Below are 19,842 nucleotides of genomic sequence, written 5' to 3'. Positions count from 1 at the left end.
TGTCCATGTATTTCTAATAGTATAACCAAATCAGTAATTTTTGATATAACTGTAAAAACTACTCTAAAAAATTATTATTCCAAAAATGAAACCTTCATCTGGTTATCAATATTAAGATTATACTAGAAAGAATGAGTGTTTCTGTTTAAAAAAATGATTTAAATCAAGTCTTACTGACTAGTGATTTAAATCGTGATTTAAATCGATTTGATTTAAATCAAATCCACCCTGTGGGAAACTAAAAGTTTTGGGCATGCAGACACTTGTACAATTCTCTGGGTTGTGGCTCTCAAGTTATCATCAGGTAAATTACCTGAAAAGCTTCTCTGGGGTCAAAGATACATCCTGGGCGCATTCACAAATGTCATTTAAGGAGGAGCCACTGGTGCTAAATTTACTGTTTTGAATTCCGTCCTGACCTGTTCACCTCTAGTGCTGATGTACAATTCACTTCTCCATGCAGAAGTGACTCATCTGCTCCTTCCTCTTGGGTTTTCATCTAAACTGCCCAGAAACGACTCTGTGCCAATTTTGTATCTTTCCAGTGATCACATAATTACAGATAAAAGGCAGTCAAATTATGACAAAGGAATCCTTTAGCTTTGAGTTCCTAGATATGGATGAACAGAACATCCTAAAGATACACTGGGCTGGCTTCCAAGTTCAGAAGCATCATATGGACACTCAGCCAGGGCCCCTCCAATTTGGAATAGTTTGAGATGTTGCTCTTTTGCAGCCAAAATTATCTGATAGACAGATAACCCACATTTATTCCCAGCATTCCTGGATCCTTTTCATGCACACATATATACATCCCTTTATTTCTCATCGCTCAATGATTTGCAGTTGAATGTGTGAACAGACTGCACTGAAGAGGCGATGTAAGGCAACAGGAAAGTTCTGAATGTGACATTAGATCTGGGATGGCTCATTCACACATGCAAATCATTAGGTCTCTGTATACATCAGATGATGAACATGCATGCTTGAATTTGCAAATCAGAGATATTTCACCAGTTTGCACCACTTATCTGCCTGGGTTTACAAATGCAAAAATGAGCCCGATGCCTGCCAAAACATTATTTAACTTGGTCCTTAGAACAGAGTATGTACCACTTTACTGGGCTATAAAGTGGAGGTCTCAAATTAAGCTGCCAGCACAAAACGGTCCTTGCTTAACTTTTGGCCTTTGCCCCTACAGGATGGTAGATTTGGGCTTGTTTTTCTCCCTGATGTTTTTGTATTATCTGCTGCTTCCTGATTCTATTTTAATATTTTACTTGCTGCTTTTATTGAATTGTTGACATAAGGTGCCTTGGATGCTTCTATGACTCTTAGAAGACATCTGAAGGCAGCCCTGTATATGGAAGATTTAATGTTTTGATGTTTTACTGTGTTTTTATATTTTGCTGGAAGCCTCCCAGAGTGGCTGGGGAACCCAGTGAGACGGGCTGCATATAATTAATACAAGGGGAAAGGGACAGGGAGGGAAGAAGAAATAAAAATCAAAGCTCAGGCACAAGTTTCTAAACAGTTGTTCCTATAATGACCAGCTGGCGCACAGTTCAAGGGCAGGAGGAATAGGCTGGTATAGCAGCTATAGAACTGAAATTTTGTTTGTTGTTTAGTCGTATAGTCATGTCCGACTCTTCGTGACCCCATGGACCAGAGCACACCAGGCACTCCTGTCTTCCACTGCCTCCCGCAGTTTGGTCAAACTCATGCTGGTAGCTTCGAGAACACTGTCCAACCATCTCGTCCTCTGTCATCCCCTTCTCCTTGTGCCCTCCATCTTTCCCAACATCAGGGTCTTTTCCAGGGAGTCTTCTCTTCTCATGAGGTGGCCAAAGTATTGGAGCCTCAGCTTCACAATCTGTCCTTCCAGTGAGTACTCAGGGCTGATTTCCTTCGGAATGGATAGGTTTGATCTTCTTGCAGTCCATGGGACTCTCCAGAGTCTCCTCCAGCACCATAATTCAAAAGCATCAATTCTTCGGCGAGCAGCCTTCGTTATGGTCCAGCTCTCACTTCCATACATCACTACTGGGAAAACCATAGCTTTTACTATACGGACCTTTGTTGGCAAGGTGATGTCTCTGCTTTTTAAGATGCTGTCTAGGTTTGCCATTGCTTTTCTCCCAAGAAGCAGGCGTCTTTTAATTTTGCGGCTGCTGTCACCATCTGCAGTGATCATGGAGCCCAAGAAAGTAAAATCTCTCACTGCCTCCATTTCTTCCCCTTCTATTTGCCAGGAGGTAATGGGCCCAGTGGCCATGATCTTCGTTTGTTTGATGTTGAGCTTCAGACCATATTTTGCGCTCTCCTCTTTCACCCTCATTAAAAGGTTCTTTAATTCCTCCTCACTTTCTGCCATCAAGGTTGTGTCATCTGCATATCTGAGGTTGTGGATATTTCTTCCGGCAATCTTAATTCCGGCTAGGGATTCATCCAACTCAGGACAATAATGTAAGTGCTCAAATCTCTGTTCTGTCGCAAAGCATGGTGAGTGAACTTGAACCACTCACCATTTATCAGGCTGACCTACTTCATGGGGTTGTTGTGAGGACATTGCCCTCATGTCCTTGGAGGAAGGGTGGAAATAAAAATATAAATGACAACAGCTCAATATTAATTAACCTCCCTCTGGATAGAGTGAGATATTTTTAAAACTTTTCATCATTTGGCCAGGCAGCAGCTTATAATTTGCACTGTTTCAATTTGGCTACTGTTCTCGTCAACTAAAATACTGAAGTATTGATTGATTCAACATGATTTCCTGTCTGGAAGTGACAGACATGAATTACATGCTTTGTGGAAATTCCTGTATTGGTATACTGGTTCCCTAACCCTTAGTGATGAATGCAAGTGAAACATCTTGCCCATCCTCTCTGTTCCTGCCAACTTTCAACAGGGGATTTGAGAGAAGCCACAATGTGAAAATGGGTGTTCACCTGTGTGCCAGTCATCACACACAGTAGCTGCAACTTGGTAATCTGGCCGCAAGTGTAGCTTCATAAGCACATCATATCATTTCAGCAGAAACAATAGAAACTTGGAATTCAGAGAAAGAGGAGTTCAGCAATGCAAAAATGTTTTATATTCCAGTTCTGCCCTCTCCTCTAAAGGGCTAATGATTCTGGCTGCAGGTTTCTTATTGTTGTAGCAGAAATTACCCAAGATACACAAAGAGCAATAATACGACTAACACATTTGCAAAGCTAAGCTGGGTCCGGTAGGGTTTCAAACTGGATGAGGGACTGCATGTTGAGATTCCTGAATTGCCAGGGGTTGGACCAGATTCTATAAGTAACGATGATGCCACTGGTGAATTATAAGAAGAGATATGTATCTAATATTCTAAAAACAAGACTTTTTTTCTACCATATATTGGGTTCTTTCCCCATTATTGTGCAGCCCTACATTTCATTTTGTAGGTAACAATGCTGCCTACTGAAGACTGAGATTGTGGGTTTTTTGATACAGTACATATTGTTTTGCAGGTGACTCAAAAAGTGGGATTTCATTGCAGCACAGAGCTGGGACTTCAGTTGCAAGCCCCATTCGTCATGGGTCCAATGTGGGCAAGGCCTAACCTCAGCTCCCCACCTGTGGCAAAGGTCTCCACACACCATGAAAAATAGACACACCCCAATTTATATTACATAGATTATTGCTTATTAAGTGCCATTAGGTAAGGTAAAGGTAAAAGGACCCCTGACCAGTCGTCCAGTCGTAACCAACTCTGGGGTTGCAGTGCTCATCTCGCTTTATTGGCCGAGGGAGCCGACGTACAGCTTCCGGGTCATGTGGCCAGCATGACTAAGCCGCTTCTGGCGAACCAGAGCAGCGCACGGAAACGCCATTTACTTTCCTGCCAGAGTAGTACCTATTTATCTACTTGCACTTTAACGTGCTTTCGAACTGCTAGGTTGGCAGGAGCTGGGACCAAGCAACGGGAGCTCACTCCATCGCGGGGATTCAAACCGCCGACCTTCTGATCGGCAAGTCCTAGGCTCTATGGTTTAACCCACAGTGCCACCCGCGTCCCTTGCCTACTAGGTACCAGGTGACTCTATGTACTCCCATCCTGTACCACTAGTGGAATTTCCACACAATTGATATGGGTAGTCTTGCTTTGTGGGGCAATCTTCTTTTGGGAGACAAGTACATTGAATTATGATTCTTAAGTGCTGCACAAACACTCCAGCTCTTGGGAGGAAAACTGGAAGAAAATGACGATGCTATGAAGGGGAGGTGTGGGGAGGGACGTGTCGCCCACTCCTCACAATTCAAGGCACAGACAGTGTCCAGTTATATGAGCCCAAGAGAGCTGCAGAGCACAACGCCATTACAACAGCCTTCTACTGTTGTGCTTGCTAGGATAAGAATCACATTCTGCCCCCCTCCCCCTCATTACACAACACAGTGCAACCAGCTTGGGGGAAAGGCAATCTCTGCCATAGGATTATGATCCTCAGGGGAAATGTCCAAATGCGTAAAGCTGCACATGAAAAACCGTGTAGAAAGGCCTCTCAGAAGCAGCCTTCCTTACAGGGAAGGGGTGGTCTTCCAGGGCGAGAAGCTGGGAGAAGAATAGGAAGCTCCCGGGTGAGAGCTGGGAGGGCTCACCTTTTTCTGTCTGGGACAAAAGTTAAGATATACCTGTGAGGAAGGACTTTGCATTCTTCTCTCTTTCTTTTTGTTGTTGCTGTTTTGTTTTTGTTTAGATTGGTTTGTTTTTCTTCCTTGTGAGGCTGGCAAACGGTAAATATTTTAAAGCAATTAAATAATTATAATAACTGTATTAAGCATAAAATACAGGGGGGGGGCACGCCATCAGATTATTTTAGTCCCTTTGCCAAAGCTAAGGAAAGCTTTATTCAGGACTGCGGAAATGATACTAGAAAGACGGCTAAGACAGTCATAAAGGAAGTCCACAGGCAAGTTGTTGTTTTTTTAAAGAAAAGAAAATCTGGGCCCACTTCAAGTTTTGAAAATAAACCAAGCACATTTTTAAATCATTTAGGGGGTGAGACTTGTTTAACAAGCTTAGCAGTCTCGGGGCAAGTTAACAGGCTGCATACACATCACATGACATCGAGTTTCAGTATTCACCCAGGCTGTGAGACACATGTAGTACAAGCCTAGCAATGAGTCAGTCTTGGGGCAGTATCCAAGCCCAGCTCAAGGATCTGTGGTATGATCAGAAATGTTCCTCTCAAGGACAGCCTCTGTGAGCCGAGCCCCTGGAATGCAGAAATGGCAAGAATGCTTGGGTGGCAAAAGACGTTAATTAGCATTAGTCAGTTTTGGTCCTGCCTTGCCTTGCATAGAAAAGGGTTTTCTTTTAAAAAAAAGAAAATGTGGCGTACATAATGCTATATTAAGTAAACATCACTAAAGCTGGCCTTAATGAACTTTGGAGGAAGAAAGAGATGAATGTGTGTTAATTTGTAACTTTCAAGGCTGCGCTCCTATCACACTTACTTAGGAGTCCCATTGAACCCAGTGGGAGATTTGAGCACAGGTTCCAGCAAGGGATGGGGAATCTGCAGCCAGTGTTCGAAACTACCACTGTTTAGGAGCATTTTGCAACAGGGAATTTCATGAGCACGAGCCGTTTCTGAACTCTGGGCACAGATCTGCACCTAAGATTTCAGATTAAAACTGCAGAGTGGAAGGAAAGGAGAACCTTTTTCTGCCTCCCCACTTCCAGCTACTCTCTGAAGACTGGAGAAGAGACTCTCTTAAGAATATTAGGGGGTGGGCAGGGGAAGGACTGGACCCTGTCAAAAATAAACATAGTATTTTAGCTGCAGTTCACTCATTTTCAGCTTTGTATTCTTGTTATAAAAAGTGCACCGAGACATTCCGTTGTTGCGCCCATAACCTAGGTTTAAGATACCATTTAACTCCTAGCTTTCCTATCTCAGTTTCTAGCACTGTCTTGCAGTCTTCTAATTGTGAGATTGGTTACATTATGCTCAGATTAAAGAGGTTTTTAATTTGGACAAAAAGATAGGATTCCAGGTGGAAAAATCGAAATTAGAAACAGAATTGTTAGAACCTAAGACTAAGGTGCTCTCAAAAATGTACAACTTGCTGTTAAAATGGAATACTCAAGATGAAACAGTCAAATCAGCCATGATAAAATGGGCGCAGGACATTAGGTACAACATTATGTTTGCAGACTGGGAAAGGTTATGGACCACCAGTGTGAAGTTTACGGCATCTAATGCCTTGAAAGAAAATATTATGAAAATGATATATAGGTGGTACATGACCCCAGTCAAGCTTGCAAAAATATACCATTTGCATGATAATAAATGTTGGAAATGTAAAGAGACTGAAGGAACTTTCTTTCACCTCTGGTGGACTTGTCCGAGAGTGAAGGCCTTCTGGGAAATGATCTATAATGAGTTTAAAAAGGTATTTAAGTATACCTTCCCTAAAAAACCAGAGGCCTTCCTTTTAGGCATTGTTGGCCAGAAGGTGTTAAAGAAGGACAGAACTTTTTTTATGTACGCAACAACAGCAGCAAGAATACTCATCGCAAAATATTGGAAGACACAAGATTTGCCCACACTGGAAGAATGGCAGATGCAACTGACAGGCTACATGGAGCTGGCTGAAATGACTGGCAGAATCCGATACCTGGGAGAAGAGACAGTGGAAGAGGACTGGAAAAAGTTTAAAGACTATTTACAAAAATATTATAAGTTGTATGAATGTTAAGAAAGTGCACGAAAGGAAATAACATGGCATCAGCAATTTAGTTGAAAGATATATGAGAATAAGTGGAAGTTAATGATAAAGATGAAGCTTGAAGTAATGTTATGTCTAAACCAAGCAGTTAAGCATTCGACAAAAATATTTAAAGTCTGAGGCATAATATATGAGAACTAGAAAATAAGAATTGAAATAAGGTAATAAATTGCTGTTTATAACTTTATTACGGAGAATGCAGGAAAGGGAGGTGTGAGGAAGTCCAGACAGTTATGAAAAAATGAGACATGAACGGTTATGATCTTTTTTATTCTATGTTTGTGTTTTTGTCTACTTGTGCTTTTTCTGTTTGTTACTTTTTGGTGAAGGTATTGTATATGTTTGGTGATTTTCTTTTGTTTAAAACTTACAATAAAATATTTTTTTTAAAAAAAATAATTGTGAAGATTACAATTCCCATCATCTCTAACCATTGGCCACGCTGTCTTGGACTGATGGGAGCTGAATGACATCTGGAGGGCTACAGGTTCCCCCTCCTCAGTTGAAGATGCAACAGATAGTCAGTTGGGAGCATTAGCCAAGGCTCTGAGTAAATCTCACTGATATTGTGATCCTGGTGTACAGCCAAGTTGCCTGTTGCAATTCAGATTTCCTCTTGCTAGAATTCCCGCGCCCCCCCCAAAAAAAAAAAAAATGGTGGAAAAAATTGTTTCTGTTGGCAAAGAATGTGAAATCTGGAAAATGTTGCAGATGCATTTGCAATTATGTGCTTCTGATATAAAGAAATGTAGTATTATTGTGAAATGAATACTGTTAAACTGAATCGTTATCTGCTATACTTAGTTCCTTTAAGCTTTAGCTTTATGGGGAAGTATTGGCAGGCACTAGGGAAATAGCAGCAGGATAGGAGTGAGAGCCAGGAGATACGTCACCATGGCCAGCATCCAGAGAGCCCCAATATGGGAGCAGAAAACACTTCCAATTGTGTGTTTGGGTTTCATCTGTTCCACCAATACATCATTTACAGCTCTCCCTGGAGTGGCTCAGGACGGGGGGAGGGGGGAGAGAAAGGGGGGTCTCGGGAAAGCATCTCTCTCATCCTCAGTTCCCTGTATGTTAAACAGGAGCAACTGCAAACTAGCATTCAGGATTGGTGTGTGGACCACCATAATAAAGAATATGAATTCAAAATGCTTAGGGGGTGAAGCAGCTGCCATACAACTTTGAGGGGGGAAACCTGGCAATGCAACTTAATATTTTAAATGCTCCCCCAAAAGTCAAGGTAAGTAGCACAGTTCTAAATGCCAACACAGGAAGCAAATGCATCCTTAGGAAGAACTGGAAATGTCTCTTGTTTGAAACCCTGGAGAGCTGCTTCCAATCTGCATGGGCAACACTGGTCTAGATAGGAAAAATTGCCTAACTTCTACAGGACAGCTTTCTAAACTGCCATATTTTAACAGCAAATGTTTGGTGGCACAGCCATCTTCAGTATTTGGGGGCCCTTGAGTAACAGACAAGCAGTGACCCACCAAAGCATGCAAACTAAGAGCACACTCAAAAAGTCTTCTCCGCCAGGTGACCTATATGAAGCAAGGCACATGCCAATCTCTGTTTTAAAAAACCTCTCCTACCAACTCTCAGCAGTTTAACTAATAGGCAGCTTCATTATTCCCCTGCTGCATCTTACTTACACAGGGCTAGTTAAGATGAAACGACCACAAGCCTTTGTCTGACGGTTACAGCCATCTTCCAAATACCTCCTCAGCCTACCTTGTGGCAGCATCAAGAGCCTGGCATCTGCACTGGCACCTTGCTGCCTTCTGGAACTGGCAGCATTCTGGGGAACGTGTGTGGTTATTGGTCCAAACATGAGATTCCTACAATGTGATGGCCGCAATCAAACACCCATCAGGTCTACACACACTTTGCATTGCAAAGTGTCTGTCACAATGCCAGCTGTACAGAGGAGACACATAGCAAGTGCCAGGAAGCTGCATCTGATCTTTCACACCTATTTCTGAATAATATTCATCAGGAGATTTGTACTGTAGGTGAAGCATGAAATGGCTCATGAACGCTATTGAGTAGTACCATATGAGGGACACTCAAAACCAAGTACCCCTGTGTTGTTACATCATCAGCTTTGACTGCTGAAATTTCTGGAGTTAACCAATGCAACACATTTTTTCACCTCTGGCAGATAGCTTGCGGAAGGCAAAACCAAGCAGGCAGAGCCATTGTGGTGTAATGGTTAGAGTGTCAGGCTAGGGCTGGGTTCAAATCCCAACTCAGCCATGAAACTCACTGGGTGACCTTGAGCCAGTCACTCTCTCTCAGCTTAACTAAACTGACAGGGTGGTTGTGAGGATCAGACATGTGAGAAGGGGGAAGACCTATGTATGCCACATTGAGCTCTTTGGAGGAAGGCGGGATATAAATGCAATAAACACATAATAAACCAACCCTGTGAATTTGATGTATCTTTATATATTTCACCTCCCCAAATCACAAAGGAAACTTACTTGGAGGAAACTGGAAGTCCGCTGGAGTCAAAAAGTTTTAGAAATGCCCAGCCACAGCTTAGTTCTCCTCTCTCGCCTGTTGACTAGAAAATAAGGTGGATGAAACTAATTATCCAGGTTGCTAAAACGTAAAACGGGTGGACATAATCAGCCCTTGGGTCCATCTGCTCCATTCTTCCCACATTATCTTTATTAGGTGTGCAGCTGAAGCAGCAATGGCAGGCTCTCCTTCCTCCCCCCTGCCATCACCCTAGGAATAATCAATGCCTGCCACTCAAAGCTAGGTGGGTTTGATTGTACCAATAAATGCAGCTAAAGGAATGGAATTGGTTTAGTGGTTGCAGCTATCGGCAAGGCAATCAAGCTTGCATACACAGATAGCCCTGTTTTGTATTTTCTTCACGCAATCCTCAGGGACTGGTCATCTCTATAATAATAGAGCACTGGGTTTAGCGCATAGCTGTCAACTTTTCCCTTTTCTTGCGAGGAATCCTATTTGGAATAAGGGAATTTCCCTTTAAAAAAGGGAAACGTTGACAGCTATGGTTCAGTGGCTAACCAGAGAGAAACAAGGCCATCCAATAAAACCAAATGTTGGGAAAATTCAGGACAGACAAAACAAAGTGCTACTTCACACAGTGCACAGTTAAAATATGTTGCAATGGCCATCAACGTGGATCGTTTTTAAAGAGGACTAGACAAATTCATGGAGGGAGAGGCTATCAATAGCTACCAGTTATGATTACAATAGGACAGTTGGAGGCAGTCTGCCTCAGGATACCAGTTTGTGGGAACAGCAAACGCAGAGAGCACTACTGCCCTCCAGTCCTGCTTGTGGGCAGGGGTGAAGCAAGGGTGCAGTGGGGGTGGTCCGCCCCAGGTGTCACCCCTGAAGGGTGTGACAAAATGCCGGGCGGTACTCACCGCGGAGCCTGCAGCATGCCCGAGCCAAATATCTCTCCTGGGAGATACACGGTGGCTTGGGCGCACGCAGGCTCTGAGCTGCCCAAACGGTCTGCCTGCTGCCTCCTCCCCAGCTGTAGGGCAGCTGAGTGGGAGAAGGCAGGCAGACTCCAGAGGCCCCACGGTGTGCCCCGTCCCTATGGGTGCCTTGCCCCGCCCCAGGCACCCGAGTGGCTTCCTCCACCACTGCTTGTGGGCTTCCCACAGGTACCTAATGAGCTACTTTAAGAACAAGATGCTGGACTCAATGTGCATTTCGCCCAGTGCAGCAGGGCTGCTCTTACGTTCTTAATGTGCGTGCCCTTCAATATTTCATGAGCTACCCCAAAAAGGAAGATAAAAAATATAGGCTGGTAGTCTTCATCACTTTCACTTTTGTCTTATCAAATAAATTTGATTTATTAACCTTGACCTCAAGTACACACAGCTTAACGATCGGCTAGCCAAATCAGCAAGCAGGAGAATGGCAATTCATACTAATAAATTATGTGCCAGTCCTAATGGGAGGTTGGCATTCTTGTGATACTGAAACTGACTTCTACTTCATTCCTGTGGTTTATGATGCCAAGCTCTTTGTATATAAAAGAAATACCAACAGACAGCCTATCTTCTAATAGTTTCATGCATTGAATCACCTGTGAGAACTTACATTCCGAATGTAAATGATCCCAAGTTCAAATAATATGCCTATGTCCGGAGATGGGGAATTGGATCTAATAAAACAATCACCGTCAAGCAGGCACGGTAAGATGCCAGTCACCTAAAAATGTAAAAAAAGAAGCAGCAGCAAATATATCTAAGCATTTTATTTCAAGACTCTCTTGAAACACCAATAGAATTCCTCCATTTCCTTTCAGAAATAAACTATTAAATTAAATCACAAGCATCACCAACAATCACTATATTTACATGCCACCTAGTTTTGTATGAAATTGTTGCACACAACTAAGTGATACAACCAGGGAATACACACTAAATCCTATAGTGCCACCTAGTTTTGTGTAAAATTGTTGCACACAACTAAGTGATACAACCAGGGAATACACACAAAATCCTATAGTGGTCGGCAAGCTACACAACAACCAGGAGGGCATTGTGTTTTATTTTCCACAAAGATATAGGCACCAGCTTCCAAAGAAGATCCATTTTGCAGTGTCCTCCTTATCTGAAGGCAGCTCCTCTTGAAGCCTTCTTCCCTTCTTCAAACTCTAAACTGGTGCTCCAAGCAAGCAAAGCTCAGCTTAATGACAGAGGTTTCAGCACCTCTTCAATGCCTTCCTTTCACTCAACAAATTCCCCCTGTACATGAACTGTGACAAGCTAAGGACAAAATTAGATATGATGAAGAATGGATGGGTGCTGTCAAAAATGGCAACCCTGTGAATTTTCTTCACCACTAATGTGTGGCAATGGAAATGCACCATGCACTTTTCCTCGCTGGCTGCTGTTGGGGCAGGGAGGGTACTCACAATGCCATAACATCATGGCTTTCCACTGCTATATGTGGATCAAAAAGAAACAAGCAAATATACCCAGAGATAAACAATTTAACCATGCCTCAGGGGTATCCAGTAGACTTGTTAGTTAATACCGAGATGCAATATAATTTCAAAACAGGGGCAAATTCATATTTGAAGCTCCCACTTGCTGTGTGATTTCAACACTGATTCAGAAGAAACACTGCCACCTGCTGAACAATCCATGACACTTCCTTCAGCACATACAAGTAACCTGTGATTATTTAGTGCCAAATGCAAAGCAAGTGAGTGGAATTCAATTTGAACAACAGTGATGAGCATGGGTAGGCAAACTAAGGCCCAGGTGCCGGGGCCGGCCCAATTACCTTCTCAATCCAGCCTGCGGACGGTCCGGGAATCAGCGTGTTTTTACATGAGTAGAATGTGTCCTTTTATTTAAAATGCATCTCTGGGTTATTTGTGGGGCATAGGAATTCGTTCAATATATTTTTTTCAAAATATAGTCCGGCCCCCCACAAGGTCTGAGGGACAGTGGACCGGCCCCCTGCTGAAAAAGTTTGCTGACCCCTAGTGATGGACAATGTTCTCGAAGCTACCAGCATGTGTTTAACCAAACTGCGGGAGGCAGTAGAAGACAGGAGTGCCTGGCGTGCTCTGGTCCATGGAGTCACGAAGAGTCGGACATGACTAAATGACTAAACAACAAGAAGTGATGAGGGTGGGGGATTAATGCCCTGAACTGCTTTCCTGTTCCAGATTATTCCCAGGTGCTATTTGCTCATCTTATTCTTAGCACAGCAAATAGGGGTGGAAGGATTTAGATGAGTAAACCTTTTGCCCTTCCTTCTCCAACGCTCTGACCCTCTACCCAAGCTTTTTTATTTTTGTAAAAAAAAAGAAACAGCAAATAAATTTCCCGTGTCTTATCTAGTTTGATCCTCAAGTCAGCAGGATTTTATCAATACAGTTCCAAGAGGTGGTTTCCAGAGGTCAAACCTCATAGCACTTAAATTCATTCTGCTTGGCAACTGAGAACTTGGCGTGTGTTTCTATGGCTCAGTTCCCCCTCCTCTAAATCACAAGTAATGCTTAACTAGCATTTTGGTTAATTATTATTATTAATTTTTTTTTGGCAGGAGGAAGATTATTATCAGATTGCGCTAGAATTAATTCTACATACTACAGATCACAATCCTACAAAGTTATGCAAAATTTACCAGGTCAAATCTATCAATAATCTCCTCAGTATTCTTACCCGTGGAGAAAAAGTCCATGTTTTGGGATTTTTAGGTTGCCACGTAGCTCTAACTGTATGAATATTACTCAGTATCTAAAACGAGAAAGTAATTAACATTTGAATACAGCAGTGTAGATTAACGCAATGAAGAAAGGGAAACTATTTCATTACAAGATCAGCTTATGTTTGAATCACCAACCTTCACCTTCTTTAGCTCATGAAATTTAGAAATATGATCACTGAATCCAGCCTATCACAAACTGATGCTTTCACTCTGCAATGGAGAACAATGCAAATCCTGCTTTTGAGAATTACTAGGTACCGTATTTTTCGCTCTATAAGACACACCAGACCATAAGACGCACCTAGTTTTTGGAGGAGGAAAACAAGAAAAAAAATATTCTGAATCTCAGAAGCCAGAACAGCAAGAGGGATCGCTGTGCAGCGAAAGCAGCAACCCCTCTTGCTGTTCTGGCTTCTGGGATAGCTGTGCAGCCTGCATTCGCTCCATAAGACGCACACACATTTCCCCTTACTTTTTAGGAGTCTTATAGAGCAAAAAATACAGTACATGTTCAAGGGTGTTGTAACAATCAGGTCTATTATCCATCAGCTCTCTGATAAGGAGGAATGGCAGACTAATCAACTTATGTGGCATTGAGGGTAGTGTGCAACTCAGAACAGATCTATTGAAATTAATGAACCTAACTTAGCCGTGTTCATTAATTTCAGTGAGTCAATTTTGAGTTAAATTTCATGGACTACTACCCTAAATATGTCAATGCTGCACATGGGTCATGTACAGATAAATATCATGCAATGCTGCAGATATAAGATAGGATAGCCAGAAAGGAGAAGTCTGGAATACTGTCTCAGGTACAAATTAACTGAAGCCTGATAAGCTTTTAAAATGCAGAACAAAGAACTGTATGCAAATAAGTTATAGGCAGCAACTGTTTAAATCCACCACAAAATAGCAGTTGACAACTGAGTAGACACATGCTTCCCGTTCCATAAATGTGATCAACATATTGGAAGAAGTTCAAATTTTAACCGCTCAGGTTAAGTGATTTGTAGAACTCACTCTGTTACCGTCAAAAAGGCAGAGTCGAACATGTCTGCTCAGGACTTGTATGCTCATTCCAGGAAAAGGAATCCCTTTACAGTTCCATAGGGTCACAATCAGTGATAGCCGAGTTGGCCTTGACTGAATCTGAAAGAAAGGGGGCAGGGACCAGAGTTTTACATTTTACAGCTACATTTACTTCATAATATGTTATTGCATAATCCATTTTCTCCAATTTCCCCATTTACTGCTACCCTAAAGAGAGTTTATCTGGCTTTTATTGAGAGCAAATACTTACAGTGCCTTTTTCCGGGTTCCACACTAGATCTCGGAAAGAAAGATTGGAAGGTGTGAGCTCAGGTTGTAAGAAGTAAGAAGCCCGAAACTGAACTCCTGGAAGAACAATGCTTATTTTTAGTGTGTTTATTTTCCCATCTCCCTTTATCTTGGTTATCTTCAATGGAATTTGCAAGTAAGTAACTTTATGACTTCAGCAGCAGCACAATTACAGACTGACATCCTAATGTTAAACATATTGACTTGGTGATAAATCTTATCTTGCTCTTCTTGCTCTGTCTCGCTCTTCTTGCCAGAAGATTAGTGTTTTGCCAGGAGATTAGTGTGCATATATCATTCTGATATATGTCGCGGAGCACACTGGAGAAGAGGGGAAATGCCTTTTCCAGGGCTGCGCATACTGGAGGATGCTCGGAGTTTCAGGGGCGTTTTTCCAAATAGAAAAGAGGCATTTTTAAACTCTGTTAAAAGATTTCTGTCACCACCGTATCATGGACTGACTGGATGCAGAAGAGTGGTGGGAGATCCCCAAGGGAAGAAGGCTCAGAGACAGGGGATTGGTGGTGGGACAACAATGAGTGGACAGAGGGAAGGGAGGGAGCAGAAACTGAAGCAGTAACAGGGTTTAGTGAGCAGGAAGAGGCTGTGGCAGAGAGCAGTCCAGACTCAGAGGCAGAAGCAGAGAATGGGGGGGGGGGCAAGAAACAGAGATGAGTCAGGCTGCTGAAGACGCCGGGGGTCTCCCCCTCCTGCTCTAACCAGCTCCCTCCCCTCTGGTTTCCCGGAATCTGAAGTGGTATAGAAAAGGCGGAGAAAAGACAGGCAAGATGAAGGAACCTCAGACTGCATGGGAAGGAATTGGGGGAGTAGGAGACTTACAGACCTTCAGTCCTGGCAACTGCTTCACTGGGGCAAGATCTAGTTGCTGTGCTCACTAGGCCTGAGCTATTTGTTTCTTTGACTAAATAGTTAATTTCACTGACACCTTGTGAGTTATTGCTGACCTGCTCCAATACACAAACTGACACACTGCTATCCAGAACTTAACGAAATGAAAAATGCAATAAAAATATTTATTTCATAAAAATGCCCCACTTGACTGTAAAAAAAAAAAAAACCCCTCACAAATACAATTACAACATTCTTCCATCAGAACTTTGGTCACCTCCCAATAAATGTTCACACTTCCTAAAATAAACTTCCTTCATACCTTGGGAGCTCTGGGTTTAATAGAGTAGTTTTACAAAACTCCTACCTTCTTCCAAGAGCTGTGCAAGTGTTGAAGGTCGGAATCCTGCAGGAACTGCTCCCATAGTTGTCAGTGCATCTAAGGTATTATTCTATTAAGAAGAGAGATAATTAATAATAATAATAATAATAATAATAATAATAATAATAATAATATCTTTATTGTCATTGCCCCCTTCGGGGACAACGAAATTACTTGACTGCTCCATAAAAACACTAATTAAACAATACAGTATAGTACAGCAAGGGAGATTAGATGACTTTCAAAGTCCGGGCTTCCCATTCAGGGCTGAGATCGCTCTGGAGAAGAAGCTGCTCTTAAGACGGCTCGTTCTTGTCTTCATCGTCCTGTATCTCCGTCCCGACGGCAAGAGCTCGAAGAGACAGTGACCAGGATGCGATGGATCTTTTACTATGTCCAGTGCCTTCCTATGGCACCTTGTGGCATATTGCTTCCATTTATCAGTTTACTTCTGGCTCCATATTAGTCTTTAAGTAGCAAGTCACTGAACATCAAGTATTTTGAAGAGCCACTGGATGAACAAGCAGAAACACTCTGCAGCTGCAATTCTTTACATTATATTACCTAAAAGTAAGCCCCACTAAACACAGTGGAACTTCCTTGTGTATAAACATGAATAGGACTGCACTGTTCCTGCCCTTTTCAAGCAAACTGATACTCAGTTTGCTAACTTTGCTGTCCATAGTTGGACTGTTTGAAAGAGGGAGTACCATATGAAATAAGAGTACCAGTTTGGCTGTCTGGTTTTGTAAGAAAAACCAAGCAAAATATCAATAATCATGAATGGTATGCAAATGATAAAACACAGGCTTACCTCTGTGATGGCCTTTTTAACAGCACTCCAGTGCGAATCTGTTCTGTAGGTAGCATAAAAATAAGAACATAACACAAAGCTGATTCACAAATCAATTAACTGCAAATATATAGATGGGCAAATTGACCCTCAATATGTGATTATGGTGATGGGTTGTAAAATGACACACTGAGTGACGATCCCACTGGGAAAAACCATGTAATCTATATTCTGACCATGTGGTAACTGAGACTGGAATCTTTATTCAATTCAGTTTTGTGGCTAAGGCAGCCTTAGTTTTCGCACTATTCGCCTGCCTTTCACTACCACGTGAAAGTGGTCTGATCACTGTTGTACCTATTTTGTCAGTTTGTTTGTTTGATTTCTACACTGCCCTTCCACTCAAACAGGAACCATGGGTAGTGTACAGCACAATTACAAATGGTGTAGTGTATGCCATTACAAAATGTTCCACAAGAGCAGTAACAAATTGAAGGCACAAGTGTTCATAAAAGAAACAGTACCAGATTTACAGCCGCTCTACTGTAATAATGTTCTGAAGTCCAGTAGAAATGAAGTTCCTTAAATGACATTAAATAAATTATTCACTTTTCGCAGGATTCTTCCGGATTCTTATAAATTCCTGTTCAGAGATGCCTTCCCAAACTATCACTACTGCAAACCTTGGCCCAGTATACCTAAAGGAACATCTCCACCCCCATCGTCCAGCCCGGACACTGAGGTCCAGCTCCAAGGGCCTTCTGGCGGTTCCCCCACTGTGAGAAGTGAGGTTAGAGGGAACCAGGCAGAAGGCCTTCTCGCCAATAGCACCTGCCCTGTGGAACACCCGTCAGATGTCAAGGAAATAAACAACTATCTGACTTTCAGAAGACGTCTGAAAGCAGCCCTGTTTAGGAAGTTTTTAATGTTTGATCTTTTATCGTGTTTTTAATATTCTGTTGGGAGCTGCCCAGAGTGGCTGGGGAAACCCAGCCAGATGGGAGGAGTATGTATGTATGTATGTATGTATGTATGTATGTATTATATTTTCCCATTATGCAGAGCCCTGGTTTAAATGGCTTTACCATCTCCCACTGTGTTTGCTCTTGTAGTAGATACAAATCAGGACTGAAATCAGTCAAGTTCAAATCGGGGATACACAAACGACGCAAGGAAGCTTCTGCAATGAAGAAGCCCCCATCACCAACAGCAGCATGATGACGCATTTCCACTCACAGCTCTGGTCCCTTTACCTTTTCAGAATGTTGGCCCCTCCTTCCGTTTCATCTGCCACCTCTATATCTTCCTCGGTTTCTTCTTCACTTGGTTCTTGGCCCTCTTCCTCATCTTTCACCTACAAAGTTGATCCATTGCAACAGTCAATAACATTCTATATCTTTTTTATTTTAAAAAGGAAGTTGGGTGATCTTATGTTGCAGTAGAAGTGGAAATTCTTGCTTCAAATTATTGCTCTTTTGTGAATACGCCCTGGGTTGGATCCTGGGTTGCTACTGAGTATTTATTCAGATTTGTTTGGAGGGAAGTTAGCTGACATTGTGTCAAAGTGTTGTTTCCAGGGCATTTTCCTGTCACTTTCTTTTACAGTGGTGCCTCGCAAGACGAAAATAATCCGTTCCGCGAGTCTCTTCGTCTAGCGGTTTTTTCGTCTTGCGAAGCAACCCTATTGGTGGCTTAGCGGATTAGCGGCTATTAAAGGCTTAGCGGCTATTAAAGGATTAGCGGATTAGCGGCTAAAAGGCTATTAGCGCCTTAGCGGCTTAGAAAAAGGGGGGGAGCGAAAAAAATCGCAAGACTTGCAAGACGTTTTCGTCTTGCGAAGCAAGCCCATAGGGAAATTCGTCTTGCGAAGCGCATCGAAAAACGGAAAACCCTTTCGTCTAGCGGGTTTTTCGTCTTGCGAGGCATTCGTCTTGCGGGGCACCACTGTATCCCAAAAAGTCTGTTTGATTTTTTTTAAAGGGTGTGTTGCACAAGACCTCCCTATCATCTATAATTGCACAATCTGAATTTGCCAAGATGCGATTGAATCTTACCTGAAAATAGCAACAGTCTGGAACCGCCCTAAGATGTTATGTTTGGCTGGGCGTCTCAAGAAAGCAGTCTGAAATATTTGAGGAATGACAGAAAATATCTACCAGTTGGCATGCTACTGGGTTTTATTTCTATAGCACTAAAAAATGCCATCCCCACATTCCACCACACCACAATCTTGGGAAAGATGAAAGCTTGGTAGTTATTTTCCATATCACTGTCCAGACGGCTGCAGCGGTCCATGAAAAGATTATTTCACCCCTGCTTTCACCTAGGGGAACACTGCAAGCCCACTAAGGTGGAAAGATGCCAACAATAACATTAAACATGGAACTGAATAGAAAGAGAAAAGTAGAAGCATACCCACCGTAAGGTAGGTTTTAGGCACAAGGCCCCTCTCCCCTTTGGAGTTTTTAGCTAGCCACCAACCGTCAGGCTTTTTCTCAAGGATAAGCAGAACTTCGCCTTTCTTCAGTATTGAAAACAAAGAGAGGGGAAGAAACTACATTAATACACAAGGGTTTAAAGATATTCTGTGCTGAATATATGATGAAAGCAGAGGCCTAGTGGTCTAGTTTGTTGCTTCTACCCAAAGTGACTGCTATTCTTATACTGTGGTACCTCAGGTTACATACGCTTCAGGTTACATACACTTCAGGTTACAGACTCCGCTAACCCAGAAATATTACCTCGGGTTAAGAACTTTGCTTCAAGATGAGAACAGAAATCGTGCAGCGGCGGCGCAGCAGTAGCAGGAGGCCCCATTAGCTAAAGTGGTGCTTCAGGTTAAGAATAGTTTCAGGTTAAGAACAGACCTCCAGAACGAATTAAGTTCTTAACCCGAGGTACCACTGTATTTCTACCAATTGATGCAAAATATTACTGTGGAAGATCCTAGAGTTGGGCATGTAAATATTGAATGGTGTCAGAGCTGCTTGAAGATCCTAGCTCACAGAGGATCACGCTAGCCAGCGGTCATTAAGTAAAAGTCTTTATTGAATTACAGTTTCCATTCTCACGCTGCTGCGCGCAACTCTACGCCTAGTAGCTAGGTCGGCGAAGCTCCGTCTGAGTCTCCGCCCTGTGTGCACCAACTTAATATCCTAGCCTTGCTCCACCTTTTCCTCCTGATTGTCCTCCTCTGGGTCCCTCTACCCCCCGGGGCTTCTTCCTTCCGGGATTCTTCTGACGCTGACCCAGACCCTCCTGCCTCCTTGCGCCGGGCTTTAGGACCTGGCTCTCTTTCGGGGCTGCTTACTGCGCCGCCTTCCTCTGCATTTGAACTTGGCGCGCGCGCCCAACCTTCCACTTTCCTCTCAACCGTTTCTTCGCTCCCCGATGGAGGTGTGGCCATCCCCGACTCATGTCCTCCCTCCTGTGGAGGTGTGGCCACTCCTGACTCATGTCCTCCCTCCTGTGGTGAGCTGCCAGCGCT

At 42.9% G+C, this 19,842-nt stretch overlaps 1 protein-coding gene across 4 annotated transcripts in view; it reads right to left on the bottom strand.

Moving 5' to 3' along the window:
• Window positions 1–19,842, bottom strand: part of NPHP1 (nephrocystin 1) — a 41,203-nt gene that overhangs the window by 10,087 nt on the left and 11,274 nt on the right. For 3 of the 4 annotated variants that reach the window (XR_014523550.1, XM_083494390.1, XM_083494392.1), the window contains exons 6-14: window positions 18,775–18,876; window positions 17,609–17,709; window positions 16,377–16,419; window positions 15,548–15,632; window positions 14,294–14,388; window positions 14,014–14,142; window positions 12,948–13,022; window positions 10,864–10,974; window positions 9,252–9,334 (exon numbers count right to left, since the gene is read on the bottom strand). Coding sequence is in view for 3 of the 4 variants with exons in the window: in XM_083494390.1 (XP_083350516.1) it covers window positions 9,252–9,334; window positions 10,864–10,974; window positions 12,948–13,022; window positions 14,014–14,142; window positions 14,294–14,388; window positions 15,548–15,632; window positions 16,377–16,419; window positions 17,609–17,709; window positions 18,775–18,876 (824 nt within the window). In the remaining variant the exon portion in view is untranslated. Of the gene's footprint in view, window positions 1–9,251; window positions 9,335–10,863; window positions 10,975–12,947; window positions 13,023–14,013; window positions 14,143–14,293; window positions 14,389–15,547; window positions 15,633–16,376; window positions 16,420–17,608; window positions 17,710–18,770; window positions 18,877–19,842 lie in introns of all 4 variants that reach the window. The other variant, XM_083494391.1, reaches the window with a different exon arrangement.

The sequence above is a fragment of the Podarcis liolepis genome (genome assembly GCF_965112155.1).
Source record: "Podarcis liolepis genome assembly, chromosome: 3".
NCBI classification, from domain to species: domain Eukaryota; kingdom Metazoa; phylum Chordata; class Lepidosauria; order Squamata; family Lacertidae; genus Podarcis; species Podarcis liolepis.
Note: the sequence above shows the minus strand (reverse complement) of the source record. Positions and strands in the feature narration are given on the sequence as shown.